The following is a 20,087-nucleotide window of genomic DNA, read 5'->3' on the forward strand; positions in this document are numbered from 1 at the left end:
ATCAATGGCGACGGGCGTATCCAACGTGTCGTCAGCTAGAGGAGACCATGAACATGTGTCAGTGCTGACATGTCCACGGGCACTGACGGCAGGTCGTCGGTGATGCGATCGACCACCAAACTCGAAACGTCGAAGTTGATATTATCGTCGAATCGCGAAAATACTTTTACGTTTGCGTTCCCCTTAACAATTTTCTTGGTTTTTCCAATGCCAAATACAGAGCTTGGTTTCCTATCAAAAGTTAAACCTAAGCGCCTACAACATTCTTCAGTAATGAAGTTACTTTGTGACGCGGTGTCAAGCAGACATTTGACAACCTGCGTTTCACCCTTACTGTCGCGAACGATGACCTTTGCGGTGGACAGCAAAACCGTGTCACACGAAGATGCTGAGTCTTGATTTGACATTTTATTGTTAGAGGCAGCAAGTGCTTGCGTCACGATAGACGTGTTACAGGACGTGCCTTCCGGCGGCGAGGATGTTTTAATAGCTGCGTTGCTCGTAGATGCATTTGACTCATCAGAGGTCGTAGCTTTTTCATCCTTGTTCTTGTCAAAATGCAACAGAGTATGATGCTTTTGATGACAAACTCGACACTTCACCTCGGAATTGCACTCGCGGGTGCGGTGTTTAATGCTTAAGCAGTTAATACATGCTTTAAGCTCTTTAGCGCGTTTGAAGCGATCAGAAGACGTTAAGTCGTTGAAAGGAGGACATTTGAATAAATGTTCATGGACAATATTGTCACAAATACATTTAGTAGTGCTCGCGCAAGCAACGTAGCTTTGTAGTTTAGGTGCGGCACTACGCGGTTGAATCGACTTAACACCTTTTTCGCGCGATGGATTTACGGCGGCGGAGACGGCAGTACATGGTTGCGAGTTTTGATAAATCCTAAACTGACTTTTCATGAAATCTGACAGATCGCGAAATGTAGGCAACTTCGTATTTCGATGCAGCATCTCAAATGCTCGAAGAGTTTCCTGGTCTAACTTCTTTAAAGCTATATGCATAAGCATAAAATCGCTTAAATCATCCAGCTTAAGCGATTTAAGCGCATTCGCAGCTGTCACAAACTTATCAATGAATATCTGGAAGTTAGACGAGGAAGCGGGACCATTAATCTTCAAATTGAGCATTTGATCCATGTAAGTCGAGGCAAGAGTGCGCTTATCTTGAAATCTGTCAAGTAGACTATCTAGAATAAGCTGATAATTGTCAGCGCTCGGAGTTATGCCTGCAAAGACGGCTTGAGCTTTTGGTGACAATTTCCCAATTAAATAAAACAGCTTCTCCTCGTCGGTAAGTGACAGATTGTCGTGCACTCTCGATTTAAAACTAGCGTAGAACAGCGGCCAGTTACGTATGTCTCCATCAAACGCTACCAGTTCCATCGTTGGCAAAGAAGGTCTAGCTCTCTCCACCGATAAAGGCGGCGAAGAGGCCGGCGGTGCGGCTGGTTGCAGTCGCTTGACCACTCTCCTGATGCGGCAGTACAAATCTTCAAAGGCTATGAGCGGCTGATAGTTAGGGACAGCAGCCGTCTTAGTCCTCAGTAGCGTGCGGTTGTACTCATTTACCACTTCTTTGAACTCCGTCCGAAGTTCGTCAATAGTGTCAGCAGCGTCAAGAAAACTTTCGCGACTCACTGCATCTGTATCGGCAACTAGCGACTTTTTATAAATACCCTGGACGAGTTCAAAGAAGACGTTGCGTTTTGCTTCAAGCATTGACAACTCGTCTTCATAACACCAGCTGTCAACGCTTTCGGCTTTTGTTTCTTTTGCCATTTTGCAGGAGACGGGTTAAATATGCGGTAAATCAATTTATGTTCCTATGAAAGGATAAACTCTTATAAACGTATACCTAAATTGCGGGTGCGGTTAAGAATATATATTTAGGTAAATAATTTATAAGGGCGGAGCGACGAATAAAGTAATACACGTATAAACAAATACCTAAACTGCGGGAGCGAGTAATTAAGAATAATTTAGGTAATATTTATACGGGCGGTGCGGGAGGAGAACGATTCGCAATGAATGTATGAGGAGAAAATAGGGGAACAGGGAAGAGAATCCGGTTCGAAGGACCAGAAATGTTGAAGGACCTGCGGATACGAAGTTCCTAACGAACTATTGTAATAAAATAAAACAAAACGGAAAATAAAATTATGGAGATTGATGGGGAGCCAAACTCACCGATGTTGTCGTCTCGAGAGTTTATCGGGTGGCCACCCTTGCAAAGCTTGGTTCTCTCTTTCCTTGCACTGCACACTCGCGAATCGTTCTATTATAATATAATTAATTAATAACTTAATTCGTTGCGGATATTTTTATTCACCATTGACAACGACTTTCTTTTTGCGGATTGACACTTGTATTTCCCATTTATAATATAATATTTAGTATCAGTATATATTAGAATCGCTCTTTTAACTTATGTTTCGGGTAAAAAGTTCAGGAGTATTATTATAATATCGATACGTAATGCTTTTAAATTAATTACAAATTCAAGTGCACAATTATTTAAGAAGTTGTATTTACTGATACGCTTCAAAACAAATTTCTCAAAGTCAACATTGTTAAAAAGTGAGAGGACAAACATCAAAATATATAGTTGGATATTTCTATATCAACCAGCTACAAACATGCATGCTCATTTACATGACATTCACGACCTTAATAACAAAATGGCGCGGAAAATTACTGGACCAATTTGTATGCAATCAGGGCTAGTGTCCGCGAGTAAGTAGTTTTAGATTGATACTGTTATTTAGACGGAAGATTACAGCACTAGTGGGAGAACCGTAATTTACTCTGGTTTGTATACCATTTGGATATGAAATGCATATATGTTTGAAAAAATAATAACTTAAGTTGCATAAGTGCGTGTATTCAATTATGAAAAATTCGAAGATTTAGGTCAAAACAATAGATAAATAATAAAATAATAAATAAATAAAAATGTTTTATTCTGTATCAACAAATGTTTTACAAAGTATCTGCGCTGGTGCCTCTTTTTAAGTGAGGAAACACTTGTGCTAAGAGAGCACCGCTCTTCCACGGTATACACTGTTTATCTTATAAGTAGGTATGTAAATTTAGATTAATAACACAAAATTATATCTCGTGTTTAAAGTGACACATTCAAGTTATTCATTAATTTTGCAAATTCAAGTTAAATATTTTTATTCAATAAATAAGCAAATGAAATAAAAAATAAGTACAAAATAAATCTCGAGCACAGGCTTCATCAAATATAGTATCTATGTCAAGTAGGTAACATATATACCTACACTAAACTCGTAACAGATATACATTTGCAAATTCTATTACATCTACAGCCATCAATAGTAATGGATGGAAAAGTTTTCCAAATAGTGATATGTTATGTTTAATTTCTCTTAAGAAAAGTTAAACTTTACAGTTCACATTAATCTGATTAATGTAAGGTGCAGCGGGGCAAATCTTGACTGGGGAACAATTGTAATTGGGGAACTGTGATATATTGATTTAGACTAACATGATTTGCACTCATAATTTTAGAACAAAACGGGACTTAATCGCGTAAACACTTACATTTATATTAGGCCCGACGTTTCGAACATCACATAATGTTCGTGGTCACGGGTAGACTGGCGAGGAATTGCATCAACATCTTCTAGCCGCGCGAGTTTCTCGAACTACCCGCACTTGTTCTTGATTATTCACTTTTGCGCTAGGGTTGTCACTTTGCCTACACACAACACTCACGACATCAGCCGGTGTGTCCCTCGGTGTTTTTTCACGCTTACATTTGCTAATCACTGGATTCCACGAAGAAGAAATTCCCTGTCCCTCATTTTGGTTGAAATTTCGATGCTTCCTAATTTCAATCGCTTCACGTACTTTTCTGCTGTAGAACAGACGTTCCGTTGATAGAATTTTGGGACTATGGAGCTCGATCCAGTGGTTTGGTCCCGACTGTAGCAGATGTTCAGCTACCGCAGACTTATTAATTTGGCGGTTTTTGACAGCCGCGATATGCTCCTTGACCCTTACCGCTATTGTGCGTTTGGTTTCTCCAATATAGGAACTACCACAGCTGCAATCTATCTTGTACACACCTGGTGTCTGATACGGGATAACATCCTTTGCTGACCTAAGTTACCACGAACATTATGTGATGTTCGAAACGTCGGGCCTAATATAAATGTAAGTGTTTACGCGATTAAGTCCCGTTTTGTTCTAAAATTATAGGGGAACTGTGATGTTGAGTTCTACATGTATCCACTGAACACGCCTACCATATATAACCGGTGGACACTATTTAATAATTCAAACATTGCAAAACATAGAAAAATGGATTAGTTCTATTTGCCCCCAGTCGAGATTAGTCCCGCTGTAACTTATAGTAGGTATGTTTACTATCGAGAATGATAAGAATTTGTGACGCATAGTGTGATCCGCTACTTTTGATATTGTTAGCACCATATATGTTCAGCTAACTCCGTGGCTCTGCAGAATCGCGATCGCGCTCACATTTATCCACTCCCTGCTAAAGCGTACGCTATTCCCTTCAGTTTCCAGGAAACAAAGAATTAATAAAATACCATGCCATAATACGTGAGGGCGCGAACACAATTAAATTTAATAAAGGCATCAACCCCCGGCGGGAAGCGGGGTCGCCTCAAGAATTGCCTAATAAATTATAACTCTTTTGTTGTTGCCAAAAAAGGACCGTCGTTAATAAGTTTTCGGAAATGGACACGCGCCGTGTTTCATCGTCTTTGTGCTGAATGCGCTGGAAATGGTAGTTTGGTGTGAGTTCATTAAGACTTGCATCTGTTATCAAGTTATGTAAAGCATTCCTTATACTTGTAGTCTGTATTTGGGGAGGTACATATATTCGCGGAATGAAGTACAAGGAGGTAAAAAAATACAAAACCTCTTTGCTCGTTTGGTATGGGAACTCTTTAAAAAAAAATATATAAATGTCAATTCCAAACTGTCATTTGTTTTAAAGATTTCGCCTTTCAAACAAATTATTTCGGAATAAACTTGTGACTATGGAGCAAATTGAATATCGTGCCTTGATAAAATTTCTAACGAAGCAAGGAAAACATCCGCAACTTATAATGGTTGAAATGAAAGACGTCTACGGGGATCAGTGCCCTGCTAAAACCATGATTTACAAATGGCATGGCCTCTTCAAACATGGCCGAGAGTCAATTGAAGACGACCCTCGCCCAGGACGGCCAATTAAAGCCACATCGTCGGAAATCATTCAAAAAGTTGAAAAACTCGTACTAGAAGACGCTCGACTCAAAAAGAAACAATTAGCTGCATTAGTTGGTGTATCAGATACAACAATTTTGAGGATCCTGCATGACCATCTTGGCATGACAAAAATGAGTGCTAGGTACCTACCAAGAATGCTCAAACCGCAGCAGATGCAACAACGAGTTGTGAGGCATGTTGCAACTGCTGCTCTCAACAGGTGTGGCTTCGAATCGCTGGTCCACCCACCCTACAGCCCGGATCTGGCCCCCAGCGATTATTATTTGTCCCCAAGTTTAAAAAAAGAGCTGCGAGGAAAAAAATTTCGTGACGACGAAGAAGTGAAGGAAACGTTCTCACCACAACTGCATACAATATTTGAGCCGTCATCGCCCAAATCAATTGTTTAATTTAATTTTTATTGTTCTATCTATATTATTATTGTTCTCTTTATTTTTTTCCTTTTTGTTACCTAAGTTTCGTGACGCATTGGTTTTACTGTAATGTCATGTAAACATGGTTTTACTAATAAATAAATATATTTAAAAATTTCGACCCTTGCTTTCGTGATGCGATGGCCGATTGGTTTTACAGGCATCCGTCCGGTTAACGGAGTACGCTGGTTTGATTCCAGCTCGGAACACTTGGAGGCCTTGGTCACTTTTTTTTTGTATATGACATTTATTTAATGTTTAATATTTCCATCTTTGATCATTAAAATTAGTAATTTAATAGAAAAAGTTATTAAAGTCCACAAGGAAGTCGTCAACTCATACTATGTCGTTTTTAAAACTGAAATTCCTAATACATCTATCTGAATATTCATCCCAAAGATACACGTGTAAAGAATCCAGAAAAAATCCGTTCGAACCGAAATATGTATACCCCGTATACTCACCACACCTCCGAAGTGCGTTACTTTCGTTGCGTGCGAAAATTCAGGGCAACCCTTTCGTCCCTCCGACCCTTTCGGGCATGAGGGTAATTATGCTCTTACCGCACATGTGCATTTTAAAGTAATATTAACGCCTAACTACTGATGTATGGGGGGAAGTAGAGTTTCATCCTTCGTTTGTAGGTTTGTGTGGAAATTATTTTCTCAAGAGACATGTAAGTTTAGAAGGGCGTAATAGTATTAACGTAGTTACAGTTACGAAAGGTTCTTTGTTACTCGATCTAAACGCATATAAAAACTCTAACAGCATATAAAAATTGGCAAATACATGATTTTTCGATATAGTCATGAATAAGTTTAGATTAGTTAGATTTTTTTAATGTTACATGCGCAAAAGTGACTGAAAACACGTGAATTTAACATTAATATTAATACAACTCACATATTTTTGTGACTACCTTTTTATTTGTGCAATATTTAATTTTATCTGATTTAATAAGTCTCAATATCATAGAATAAACAAACTCGCAGATATTTGAGTACAGTCATACAATTTATAATTAACCCACTAAAAAATAAATAAACTTGGAGCACGTCAGCAATTTTAAAACCGTTTTACAGAACACGGGGTTGCCGTGATTCCCGAACGTAAACGTGAATGATTATCAATTATTTCTCAACTGACCGACATTGTACCTCCGACCTGACATTAACTACTCACTGTCACGTCAAGAGCGCATAGATTACTACATAGATTGGAGAAACCTTTAGATGACGGGTACGTGACGTTATGGCACCACATTTCCATTACGACAATGTCAGCATATGGCTGATAGCCAGTTGCTCAACAAAAAATCATATTATTTTCATAAAGGAAGGAAAAAGTACCACGACACTGATTGAAGATCGATCAGAGTAGCTACTAGCTATATTAGTTAATATAGCAGATTATGGTATGCTTCATGAGAATATAAGCTGAATATAAGCAGATTATGGTATGCTTCATGAGAATTTACAGTTAAAATAAATAGTAGGTTTAGAAACTGCGCACCAAAAGAATCTGATATCCTGAAAAACTTTTCTAAATTTAGATAAATCTGTGCAGTTTGTGGTAAAAGGTATCTAAGTTTCATTATATTCTCTATTCAGAGACACACATCTCTTTTTGTTTAACGGTTACAAAATATTAGTTACTTCTGGAGCATTATTAAAAAAAATATACATAATAATAGTTAAAGCTACTTTTGATCCTGACTGTATAGTTTAACATACGGTTTTTAAGTTTCTGCTTAGTATATCATCGGTCTATATTATTTTATATGTCTATTGATTACTTTGATTATACGTCTATACTGTTTAACTCGAGTGTTTTTCATAAAGTGTAATCGAGTTTAAAAAGTTGCAGTAAATTATTTCCGTTCTACTTACTTTATTTATTATGATTTAGGTTAAATTGAAAATGTATGATAACATCACATTCAAAAATAGATATATTTATAATACTTGTCCGAACCTTCTTTTTACAGGGATTATAAACTATAAACGAACTCGCTTGTCAAAATAATTTTCAAATTTTCATATTTAAAATACCTGTTTAAATCGTAATATATCAAATTTAGACAGATTTAAACAATCACTTTGGATAATTCACATACAAAGACACGCTTTTTTTCTTATTCTCTGCAAAATCTACGAACTCAAAAACAAATCTTAAAACAATTAAAGAAACAAGAAAGACCTCACTATCTATTCTAAGCATTCCGCTAGTGCAACTCCCATTTTATTCTAATTTAAGCGTTACTTTTCCACGAAAATCCTTTCTGCAACAACCATGTCTAACACGAGTTCATCGACCCCACAAACAATTCCCAGATCTCAAAAAAGGCAAAAAACTTGAGCCACAACAGCGGCGACAAATTTTTCACTTACTATCAAAGCTGCACGCTATACACCCTTACTTTACTGACTACTCGTGAACTTTAAGTCAAGGGAATAAAGTCAATGTATGGTTAGTTAAAAGTGCTGTTAGAATAAAACTAGTGCAATAGCAGAATGAGTGTGAAACTGGCGAATAAGAACTTGGCTAATGGTTTGAAATATTGGCTGGCACGCCATTTGTTGCTCTGTTTTTATTTTTGCCACAATTATTTTGGTAAATGTGAAACTTTTATGGATAATAACGTCAATGCTGGCCTATTTTACAATTGTGACAATTGTCGCCTGACAGTGACACTTCGCCGCGTATTGCCTGTTCAACAATAAAATATTGACGCTGAGTCACAATTTTACTTGTCAACCCACTAATAGGCACGTAATTGTCAATGTCAAGTGTCAATAGCCCACAGAAGGTATAAATAGCTAAATGTGTCAACCTATCCACTATTTTACTGATTACTTTTGTCGTGTATTACCCATCGCGGAGCAATGATCTTCCGGACATTTTGGAAGCATGTGCTTATCGTAGATGGGCTTTCGAATCTGTAATGAGATATAAGGGGTACGCCGATCGAATGTTGCCCTTGCCCGGGTCATGGGACGTACGGTTGAGGCCCGTCACGGAGTACCTATGGACTATTGAGAGTTGATAGAATATATAATGGAATAGGTTATTGGGTGAAAGTTATGAACAGCAATAGTGATCAGTATAATAATTTATTTATTTTCAAACTTTATTGCACATGAAAAAGTACAATTAGTAATGGAGTAAATTAAGGAGGAGTAGCTAAAATATCAACGCATTTGCAAAAGTTATTATTTATTTCTCAGCGTCATATTTCGTTCAGGTTACTAAAAAGTTAACCAAAACTATAACATTATTTTCTTCCAAGCTTAAATAAAATCTTTTTATGATATACTAAGCAAAGTAGCAGATGAAAGATTAGTATTATTTTTTACAAGGTTTTATTTAACTTGCCTTGTTAGTATGTTAGTTTGGTTCAAAACGTAGAAGCTAAATTTGACCCACTTCCCGGTTTCCGATTGAGCTGAAATTTTGCACACATAATGTAAATGAATGGAGGAAGAGAGGGGAGGCCTTTGCCCAGCAGTGGGACACTAACGCAGGCTATAAAAAAATATAAATCACGTGACAATGCAATATTATGGTATCATGGAGCTGATCTGATGATGGAGCAGAAAGGTGGTCATAGGCACTCTGTTATGAAACGTCGTATCCCCATCGAGTAAGGGGTTTTTAAAAACGTCTCGGAGAGCAGTAGATGACTGTTGAAAGAAAGGTACAGTCGGCGATAAAAGCTTGTGCCAAAAATGACATTTTTGCAAAAAAAAAACTTTTATTAGTAAAGTTACCGTTGCCCGTGGACAATTGGACACCTTCTACACTAGCGGGGTTGTAAGTGCTTTAATGTCAAATGAAAGTATAGATATGATAAGTTGGACTTAATAATTATTGTTGAGTGATTTATGAATATCACAAAAACAGTTTTGATGATATGATAAAAAAAACATGTTAGAACATAAAAAACAAAAACATATTCATTCGTTACATACTTTTTATAGGCAATATGACAATCCTTGCCTTTGGACGTCCGCCAAGTCGGGTATAAATCCTTACTTTTGGTATTAAAAGCAAAACATTCCAGAAAATTAAACTAGGTCTAAAAAGCGCTGTCATCGTACCGCTTATCGTCAAACATGCCTACAAATTGTGAAATGCCAGAAATTACGAGCAAACCCGGGTTTTCTGGTGAAACGTGCCCGGTGCATGTAGCTATTCCCATTACAGGAGCGGCATCACGCACACCGTTTACCGAGCCTACACCATTGTTTAATTAATCTTGAAGTTTATTGTAAATAAATAAGGTATAATAATGACCAGCAAAGAGTATTGCTCTTATTACTTTTTGGGTTTTTCCATGCAAGCATGTTGACAAGTTTAAAGTAACTTTTGAAAAAGCAAAAATATTCTAGCCAGTGTGTTCGAAATTGTTTCAAATGCAAAAATTGCTCCAAAAATTAATATTAACTCAGTAACGTAATGAAGTAGGTGTCAAACGTAATCTAAGCGCATGGCAGTGCGCAGGACAAGTTCCAGCAACAGGCCGCGCGCACGCCGTGCACTATTTACACGAACCGTTTCGACCCACTTTTGACCCCCCTGTCGCTCAGTGGCTATTGTTTATAAGAACAGTAATCATTACTTTCAACTTGTCGACTAGTCAGACTACAAAAGTTCAATATTTTAACAGCTATTAAGTAAATAAGTGCATTGAATAAGTGCATTCCTGTCTTGCATCTGTTCAAATGTGCTACGGACACTGTGTTGTGGAAGCTACTGAACCGATTGCAGAGTTTATTACAAATATTTAAGTCTGTGATCCAAAACCGGAAATGTACTAAACGTAACTTTAAAAAACTTTTTCAATTGTTTTCGCAAACTAAATATATCGTGTTAAATATATAACAAAAATGTGTTGTGGGGATCAACATTACTTTTTGTTTTAAATTTTGAAATACATACTATATAGATTATCCAAAAATATGAAGGTATACGAAAGAGTCAAATTGTAACAATTGCTAAATCATAACTAATTCGATAAATCAGCTGATCCATGCTATTAAGTACACTAACATAAATTAAATGCAAATTCTTTACTGTATAAGCTCTAAGATCGTCACGGAATCCAGTTTACCTAACTCACAAGTGACGACACAATGACGAACCCACGTCAGAAACAACTACACACCCTTCGTCTTATCACGAAGGAGTAAAGTATGAAATTGGTGAGATATTTTTGCACCATGCCATACATGACCTACGGGCATGCATGCCATGTTTCTTTGTTCGCGTTTTCGTGTTGTTACGCTGGTGAACTTACGAGTAATGATTTATTAGAAATTGCATTGTGTTTCTTATGTTGTCCTACAATAAGAACATAGTAATTTTAAATAGCAAATTAAAATAGCATAAAGTGATGGTTTACCACTTTTCGACCTTATGTTTAAAATAGAGTCGAAAAGTGGTAAACCACTTTCTTTGCTGACCGTACGTAAAAACAAGTGACTGTGCAGTTGATATTTAACTACAGAATATCATGATATAATTAAATGTATGTTTAATTCAGTAGGAATACATAAGTATACATAAATAGTTTCACAAGTAAATGTTCAATATACACTACATGTATAAATAATCCCAGTTATAGAGTTGATTTCATTACCTCAAAGACCTCATTGTCTGTTTTCCTATAATTCTACTGCTATATCAATTTAAGGCTATTAGGGATTATAATTTGTATGTCTTTCCCATCACGGAACAATGGTATTCCGGACCTTTGGGAGGCGTGCGCGGGGCCGAAGCCAACGCGTAGAGGCCCTTTCGACACTTTAATGAAATGTAAGGGGTACACCGAGCGGATGTTGCCCTTGCCCATATCATGGGACACACGCAGAGGCAACACCCGCCAGGGTGTAAGGACTATTTGAGAGTTAATGGAATCTAAAATGAACTGGTCTATTTTGATGAAAGTGATGGACTAAATATTGGGCTATGGATAAAAAACCGGACGCCTGCCTAATAAAACGGTATCCAATTTTATTTCCGGCAGACGGTGACTCGTCCCCACAAGATGGGCCCCCACAAAAAGCGACATCCAAGATGGCTCAAGGGCAACACCGGTGTGAGAACTCAAGGGTGTCGAGAGGTGTACATTAGGGATTATTATTATTATTGATTATTTATATAGGGATTATTTAGGTACGACCCGAATATCTTATATTTTATTTCAAATACTAAAATTGTAATCACCAAGCCAAATAACATCAGTGACTAATTAATAAAGCCATATAAAATTTCAATTTCGTGAACCCCAAGTAACACAAAGACCCCCAAGGTCCCAATACACCTTTTACCAAAACCATTGCAATACCATTCGATTCGAACCACGTCCCGAAACCCAGCAACCACCCCCATTATAGCTTATTTTCATCCATTTTCATCCCGTCGCATCTCGGAGGGTCGCCCCCTCGAAGGGTGCACGCACACATGCGGAGCGTGTACGCACGAGGATGACACCCATACACGCGGGTGCTAGTTTTCGGGGCAAGTGAGTGTGAAATCTTGTATGGACGAATTGTTGTTTGTAAACTTTTAAGATGTAAGATTTAACTCTTTGCTTTGAATCCAGGATTACTTAACACAATATTTATTATTATTTAATCTGCTCAACTATCGTAAGAGTATTGATCTGATCACGAATTTAAGCAGTTTAATTTATTTTATATTCTTAAGTGCATGAGATTATAGAAGATATTTTATATCTAAAGGCCGTTTACCCACGTATTATTTTTATAGTCCTTTTTAATGGTTAGATATTTCGTTATGCGATAATTTAGTAAGAATTATCATTATTCCTTATTATTTGTGTGGTATTCATATTTCCGATAGCTCTTTTGTTCGATATTTACAGAAAAATATCGAACAAAAGAGCTTTATTGCCACATTACACATAAAACAATCTTATATAAAGTTTACGATTCACCTTTACTTAGGTATATAACCGACCAACACAAATGAAGATAATAAATTCACCCCAAAATAATCCCACGCATAAAGCAGGCTACAAATCCCCGAGCCGTCTCGATAAATCAACCGACTGACCTTTGTGCATGCCGGTGTGCTTGTCCTTGAGCACGGTGAGCTCGTAAATTTTGCCGAACTCCTCGAACATCGGCCGCAGGTCCTCCTCCTCCAGGTGCCGAGGGATCTGCCCCACGAACAGCTTCACGGCGTCCTTACCGGCGCCAGGGGGCGCCCCTGTGCGCTCCGAAGGAGTCAAGTCCTTAGCGTCAAAGCTGTGCCCGCTGTGTACAGGCGTCGCCGGCGCCGTCGTCGCCACGCTAGCATTACTCGAGCTCGGCTGCCGGCCCATCGCCAGCTGATTCTGCATGTAGTTCGCTATCAACGGGTGCATGTTGAAATTAGCCCCAACGAGCATCTTACTTAACTTATGAACACGTTAATCACAGTCTCTTTGTACTTTAGTTTACACTATAAATTCGGTTTGTTTAAAGCATGTTTACTCGCGGAGGGATGGGGGCGGGTGTGTGCGTGCGTGCGGCGGTGTGCGTCCCTTGCTCTCGTAATGCGTAATGCTATCGATCGCTATACTACGAGTTGTAGGCAGTTCGCCTCGTGTCTCAGCCGACGCTCACTCAATCTTACTTCCACGTGCTGATGTTATTATATCACAAAAATATCCTTTTGTTTTTACCACTTTTTATGATGTTTTCGCACACTTTTATTTCTTTCGCACGCACTGTGTTAACGCACTGACTCCGTATATACTTAATTCATAAGAAACACAAGTCTTAACTTTACTAATTCTCACTTTAATACTTATATATAAGAATAAGAATTTAATTTAAAAGCGTTAAAGTTAGCTTAGGGAATTACGTATTAGTAAATAAGTTGAGATCAATATTGGCACAAAGTTAGGTACTAGGTTTAGAGCGCGAATTTTCCGTAACACTAAAAAGCGGCGTTCAGCTAGCAACACTAATCACGTTTGTTTACACCGGCGCGAGCACGCCGCACTGTTTACAAACACACAATATGTACACTTAAAGTCCAAAGCTTAAATAAAATTCTAATTTACACTAATTCCTAATTCACACACACCGAACTATGACTTGACGCACAAACGAAAAGGACGAGACGACACGAAAATGATGTGGCAACAAATTTGCCGTGTTGCCTTGTATATGTCTACATGTCCACTGACGGCCGCGTGGGGCCGGGACCAAGCCCAGAGCTTCTGGGCCTCCCGCGCGCGGGAGATGAGCTGCGCGATCGCGGGCCCCGCGCCAAGGGTACGCGCCCTCACTGGAATTGTTGATGTTTACTAAATATTGTTCCGGTATTTGATATTTTGTTGAGAAAATTGTGATGTAAATATTATTGGGCTGTGAATCACCTTTACCAAGTTCTTTTAGACGTAGGTAAGTGTTCAGCTTTAGTAAAATACTCATATTGTATGAATACCTTCTTTTATAATGAAGTTATATCAGGCAATTTTAAGTTTTGAATATTAGAATATTCGCATTACAAATGGACACAACAGCAGTAACGTCACTTATAATTTTAGGAAGAAAAACATGTCTAAACGACTTCGTATACCTGCTTCGAAAGTTTTTGCATACTCATATAATATGAGAATGTGCCCCAAATATCACGCCATAAATTCAACTTATCTGTCCACGTGCATAATAAAAAAAGGACATACGTAATTTTCCATAACACTAAACTTTATTCCGCCATAAACTCTTGATGGCGGAACCATAAAAAAACAATTTGCCGGCCAGCATTAATATACAAAAAAAAATGTTAAATAATTTGGGATGTATCGTAAAAGGTCTTCAACGCTGGTCGGTATAATTTGGCGCCGAAAATAGCGAGGGAGCCCTTTTCCCTCCTCCCGCGCCGCGCACTCCTCCCCACCCCCCTGTCGCACGCACTCCTAATGGCAGTTTAGAAAAATCTGCGAGAGTGAGTTAGTTAGGATCAGAATTTTTGGAAGTATTTTTTGAGGATGCCGGGTTGTTTGGAGCAGTTAAGTTTCGTGTTGTTTGTAAAGTGGAATTAGGGGTTAGATTTGGGGGCTCTTTTGCATAGCATCGAACAAATTAAGTCATATTTGTGACACGTTGTATTAATTTTTATATTAGTACGACTAAAGCAATCATAAGAAATTATAAACTTTCTATTTTGCGTACCTAGGTATTTTTATTTGCTAGTATGAAGAAAATGTCGTACCTACATACATTATGTACGTACGACAACGACATTTTCTGTCGTGTCGGACATATGTACATTATACGTAATATTTCGAACGGATATTTAACTCGTTTTTCTTTGTCTCTGATTTCAGAATCAGCATTCTCATTTGCATTTCTATTTAACTTTTACAGCAAATTACTTTATTTGTGCAAATCTTTACGACTACCCCAAGAAGGAACCCCAAACACAAGAAAATACTTTCCTCGAAGCCTCCGAGCCGACAGCAATTCTAAATTTGAAAATTTATGACTTCGCCTTAAAAAAATATTTTTCTTGCCACTTCTGTTTCGGATTCTTGCCTTTTAAACTTTCGCATTAAGAGCTTTCTTGCTTCATGGAGTGCGGGCTGGGGGTCGCGGCCGATGCAATATTTATTAAGCTCCTGAGTGGTTAGCTTTTTTCAAAAGAATCTGTTATTTAACACTTGAGCTGACTCACGTTCTATATTTTATTTCGTAACGGAATGCTGCTCTTTTTGTGAATCATTATATATTTTGGGTTTACATTGGCCGGGATATAAACCGTACCTGTTATATCGTACTAGATACGACCGTTTTCGAACAAGGTTTATTAGAGATCACTGCGATGTCACTGACACGAGGTATCTATCACGTATTGTATGTAGGCTATATCTGATTCAAGTCCCATGTATTGATTATTTTGAATCTTGCCAGTTAAAGAGTTAATAATATTTATGGGTACGCTGAACGCACACAATACTTACTATTATAAATGGGAAAGTGTGTGTCTGTTTTTTTATCCGTCTTTCACGGCAAAACGGAGCGAGGAATTGACGTGATTTTTTAAGTGGAGATAGTTGAAGAGATGGAGAGTTACATAGGCTACTTTTTGTCACTTTGTAACCCCCCACTTCCCTAAAATGGGGGGTGGAAGTTTGTATGGAGCATTCCGCAATTTTCGAATTTAACGCGAGCGAAGCCGCGGGCAAAAGCAGGTAATATTATAAGTCAACATCAAGGTTACACAATCAACCAGTCAGGTGTCATATTGGTAAATAGGTAACTGAAAATATAACATAACTAACAACATTCAAATGTTTCCCCAGCAGTGGGACGACCTTAAGTTATTAAAGCGCGTTGTGCGGAACGGTTCTTAAGTTTCACTCAAGCCGGTGACAATTAGCGGGCCTCGTAAAGGCTAATAATTAATAGCTAACATTAACTTGGAAACTTTGCAGATGATACTTATATTACTTATATTACACACTGTAGGTCGCTGACATTACTACATGGACTGTGAATAATATCACAAAATATTTATTTAAACTTTTTATTGAAATATTTACCTATCATAAGTGAAAAAAAACCGGCCAAGAGCGTGTCGGGCCACGCTCAGTGTAGGGTTCCGTAGTTTTCCGTATTTTTCTCAAAAACTACTGAACCTATCAAGTTCAAAATAATTTTCCTAGAAAGTCTTTATAAAGTTCTACTTTTGTGATTTTTTTCATATTTTTTAACCATATGGTTCAAAAGTTAGAGGGGGGGGACGCACTTTTTTTTCCTTTATAAGCGATTATTTCCGAAAATATCAATATTATCAAAACACGATCTTAGTAAACCCTTATTCATTTTTAAATACCTATCCAACAATATATCACACGTTGGGGTTGGAATGAAAAAAAATATCAGCCCCCACTTTACATGTAGGGGGGGTACCCTAATAAAACATTTTTTTCCATTTTTTATTTTTGCACTTTGTTGGCGTGATTGATATACATATTGGTGCCAAATTTAAACTTTCTAGTGCTAACGATTACTGAGATTATCCGCGGACGGACGGACGGACGGACAGACAGACATGGCGAAACTATAAGGGTTCCTAGTTGACTACGGAACCCTAAAAATACCTTCCAAATTTGGTAGAAGCGATATGTCAGTGTTAAAAGAGACAGTATTATTTGAAGAAACGCCATTTTTGACACTCGCATATGCAGTCCTTATCGTATCTATAGCTTATTAAGTATTGAAAGTATCTTAAAATAACATTCGCGTAAATTAATCTGCATTAAACTGAAATAAATCTATTAAAATAACACTATGCTAGTCACCATTTTTGATCATTTTTGTAGTAGTAATGCTACGGCGGCTACGATTTCGTAGCAAACGCGCGTCTTGTTCATCGCATGCGCACCTTCCTTGCTACGAGCGTAGCGCGTCTTCATAGCACTAAACTTGTCTTGTAAAATCATTGAGTGCTCTAGCTAGCGACTGAGCAGTGCTCGCAGAACCCGCGACTGATATTCAAACTTTAATTGGCAATAAAAAAAGGGTTTGTGCATGATTGAGATGGTTAATTATAAGCAATAGCATAATTTCCTCGTTTTTATTCGATTGTATTTCGTTTACACTCGACCGATGCTAGTCGAGTACAAAATGAACATTTATGCCAGAGATGTATTAATGAGACTCTTTTTAAATAGTTTTACATTTTTAACCCCCGACGCAAAAACGACAGGGTGTTATAAGTTCGACGTGTATGTCTGTCTGTTTGTCGGTCTGTTTGTGTGTGTGTCTTTCTGTGGCATCGTAGCTCCCGAACAGATGAATCGATTTAGATTTAGTTTTTTTTGTTTGAAAGCTGAATTATTCGGGAGTGTTTTTAGCTATGTTTCATGAAAATAGGTCCACTATATTGCGATCGGGGTTTTTTTCAAAAAAAATATTTTGTGGTTATTATACTTTAGATTAATAATAATTGTAAAGTTTTTTTTATTTCAGTTTATTTATTCAATGGCACATACTTTCTTGTAAAAACAAAAATGTTTATTTTATCAGTTCCAATGTAAAAATCAAAATACCCCTACAACTCTTAGTGTTACAGTAAGCACTTTTCTCTCATTACACTTTGATGCCACCACACCACACACGTTTCACAGTGATTTCACTCTGTGGTCGCTTCCCGATTCCATATGACTATAAACAAGGGCTGTAAAGCAACTTCAGGGTTTCCTTACATAAAAACTTTGACGATAAATCTCTTGATATATTAGGCCCAGGTAGTAAAACTTTATTGGTTATTAAAAAAAAGGTTGATTTTATGTGATTTTGAAATGAGATCTAGGTCTTAAGTATAATAGGTTTGACACAAGTTGCTCAAAGAATTATCTACAAATTTTGAAATGCAAATCCTGTGGATCATAATAATTTATGCTATACGATAGTTACTCTTTATTATAACTGTGAAGATACTTTATATGGTTATTTAGAACGATTGTGTCTTAAAATGTGTGTTATATTTGACATCCCGTTTTTTACGTGGTTCTCGCGAAAGTCGAATGGGTTCGACAGTGGCGCATGTGAGCGATGCTCAAGCAACTTGTCACTTCAATATCACAATTTTGTTTTTTTTACCCCTATCATCAGTTTCATGAGCTCTGTTAGTCCCTCCTGGAAACACAGGCGTGAGTTTATGCGTGTACTAGCTTTTGTCCGCGGCTTCGCTCGCGATAGAAAGAGAGAAAAAGTAGCCTATGTCACTCTCCATCCTTTCAACTATCTCAACTTAAAAATCACGTCAATTCGTCGCTTCGTTTTGCCGTGATAGACGGACAAACAAACAGACACACACAGTCTCCCATTTACAATATTAGCATGGACTAGCTTTTGCCCGCGGCTTCGCTCGCGTTAGAAAGAGACAAAAAGTAGCCTACATCATTCTAAATTCCTTCAACTATCTCCAATTAAAAAAATCATGTTAATTCGTCGCTCCGTTTTGCCGTGAAAGACGGAAAAACAAACAGACACACACACTTTCCTATTTATAATATTAGTATGGATGTATGAGGTACGTACAAATAGTGCCAAAGCTATGTTCACATATATGTTTATATAAGGACAGCAAGTGAACTGCAAGGCTCCTTACATCGCTGGGTCACTGCTTTGGAAGAATCGGGCCTCAAAGTCAGTCGATCCAAAACGGAATACCTGCATTGTAGATTCAGCAAGAACAGCCAGCCATCCACTATTTGCTACTCTGACTTGAAACCAGTACCAAAGGTGACGCAGTTTAAATATCTGGGATCACTTATCTCTGAGGATGGGAATATAGAAAAGGATGTAGCACAATACATAGAGTAAATGTGGGTTGGCAAAAGTGGCAATCGTTGACCGGAGTCCTATGCGACGCTCACATGCCGGTTCGTACCAAAGGAAAAGTCTACAGGATGGCGGTAAGACCAGCGCTACTCTACGGATCGGAATGTTGGCCTGTCAACGTAGATAACGTGCAGAAACTTCGCACGACGGAGATGAAGATACTTAGATGGTCGGGAGGAGTCACGCGGCTAAACAGAGTCCGAAACGAGTACGTTCGTGGCAGCTTTAAGGTGGCTCCAATACCCGAAAAGCTTACAGAAAACCGTCTAAGGTGGTTTGGGCACGTGATGCGTAGGGATGATGAGTATGTCGTCAAAAGAGCTCTCGACCTGCCGGAGAAAAAGAGAGGCAGAGGACGCCCTCCGTCAACATGGTGGACCAGCATGGCCAAGCTCCTTAAAACCAATAATTTACCTGACCCGACAACCCTCGACAGAATGTCGTGGCGCACAGTAATTAGGAGAGCCGACCCCACTTAAAGTGGGAAAGAGCAAGGAAGAAGAAGAAGAAGAAGGACGTGAATTAATCAAATGAAGGTAAAATTCAACTTTGTTTCATATCGGGGTATCAAAAAGAGGGGACCAACACAAACAAGTCTTACTTTTTAAAATATGCATATATTACTATGATAATTAGTGGGTAATATATAGTATGGATATAGTGCCAAAGCAACATTCACACATCGATATAACATACTCGAATGCGCCAACAGATCTGCTATCCCCAGTCCTCGTGCCCACACCGCGGTCCCCGAAGTTTGAGTCAAACAATAGGGTGTGACGACCTACTTACCAAATTTTGTGTATTCAATACTTCGGTGACACTTCTCGACTATGAATCTCAACCTTAACTTTAGTACTAAGAGTTGAAAATAGAATATACAGTTTTAACATTGTTATAGGCTGAATTTTGGGATGTAGTGTGGAGTTATTGTCGTATATGACGTCATAGTTGCTGATATGGAATAGACACATAAATTATGTCTACGACGGGATTTTGTACTTCAGCTTAGATTTCTTCCT

General features: G+C 38.1%; 2 protein-coding genes across 2 annotated transcripts in view; one reads left to right on the forward strand and one right to left on the reverse strand.

The window, feature by feature from the left end:
* Window positions 1–13,087, reverse strand: part of LOC125225401 (CUGBP Elav-like family member 4) — a 127,812-nt gene extending 114,725 nt beyond the window's left edge. The window contains exon 1 of the mRNA XM_048129107.1: window positions 12,773–13,087. Within this exon, the coding sequence (XP_047985064.1) occupies window positions 12,773–13,085 (313 nt within the window). The 5' untranslated portion in view covers window positions 13,086–13,087. The remainder of the gene's footprint in view (window positions 1–12,772) is intronic.
* Window positions 13,088–19,133: 6,046 nt separating this feature from the next.
* LOC125225410 lies at window positions 19,134–19,544 on the forward strand. The gene has a single exon (XM_048129118.1). It carries the CDS (start codon window positions 19,134–19,136, stop codon window positions 19,542–19,544), a length of 411 nt encoding a protein of 136 aa, XP_047985075.1.
* The last annotated feature ends 543 nt before the right edge of the window (window positions 19,545–20,087 follow it).

The sequence above is a fragment of the Leguminivora glycinivorella genome, chromosome 1 (genome assembly GCF_023078275.1).
Source record: "Leguminivora glycinivorella isolate SPB_JAAS2020 chromosome 1, LegGlyc_1.1, whole genome shotgun sequence".
Lineage (NCBI taxonomy): Eukaryota > Metazoa > Arthropoda > Insecta > Lepidoptera > Tortricidae > Leguminivora > Leguminivora glycinivorella.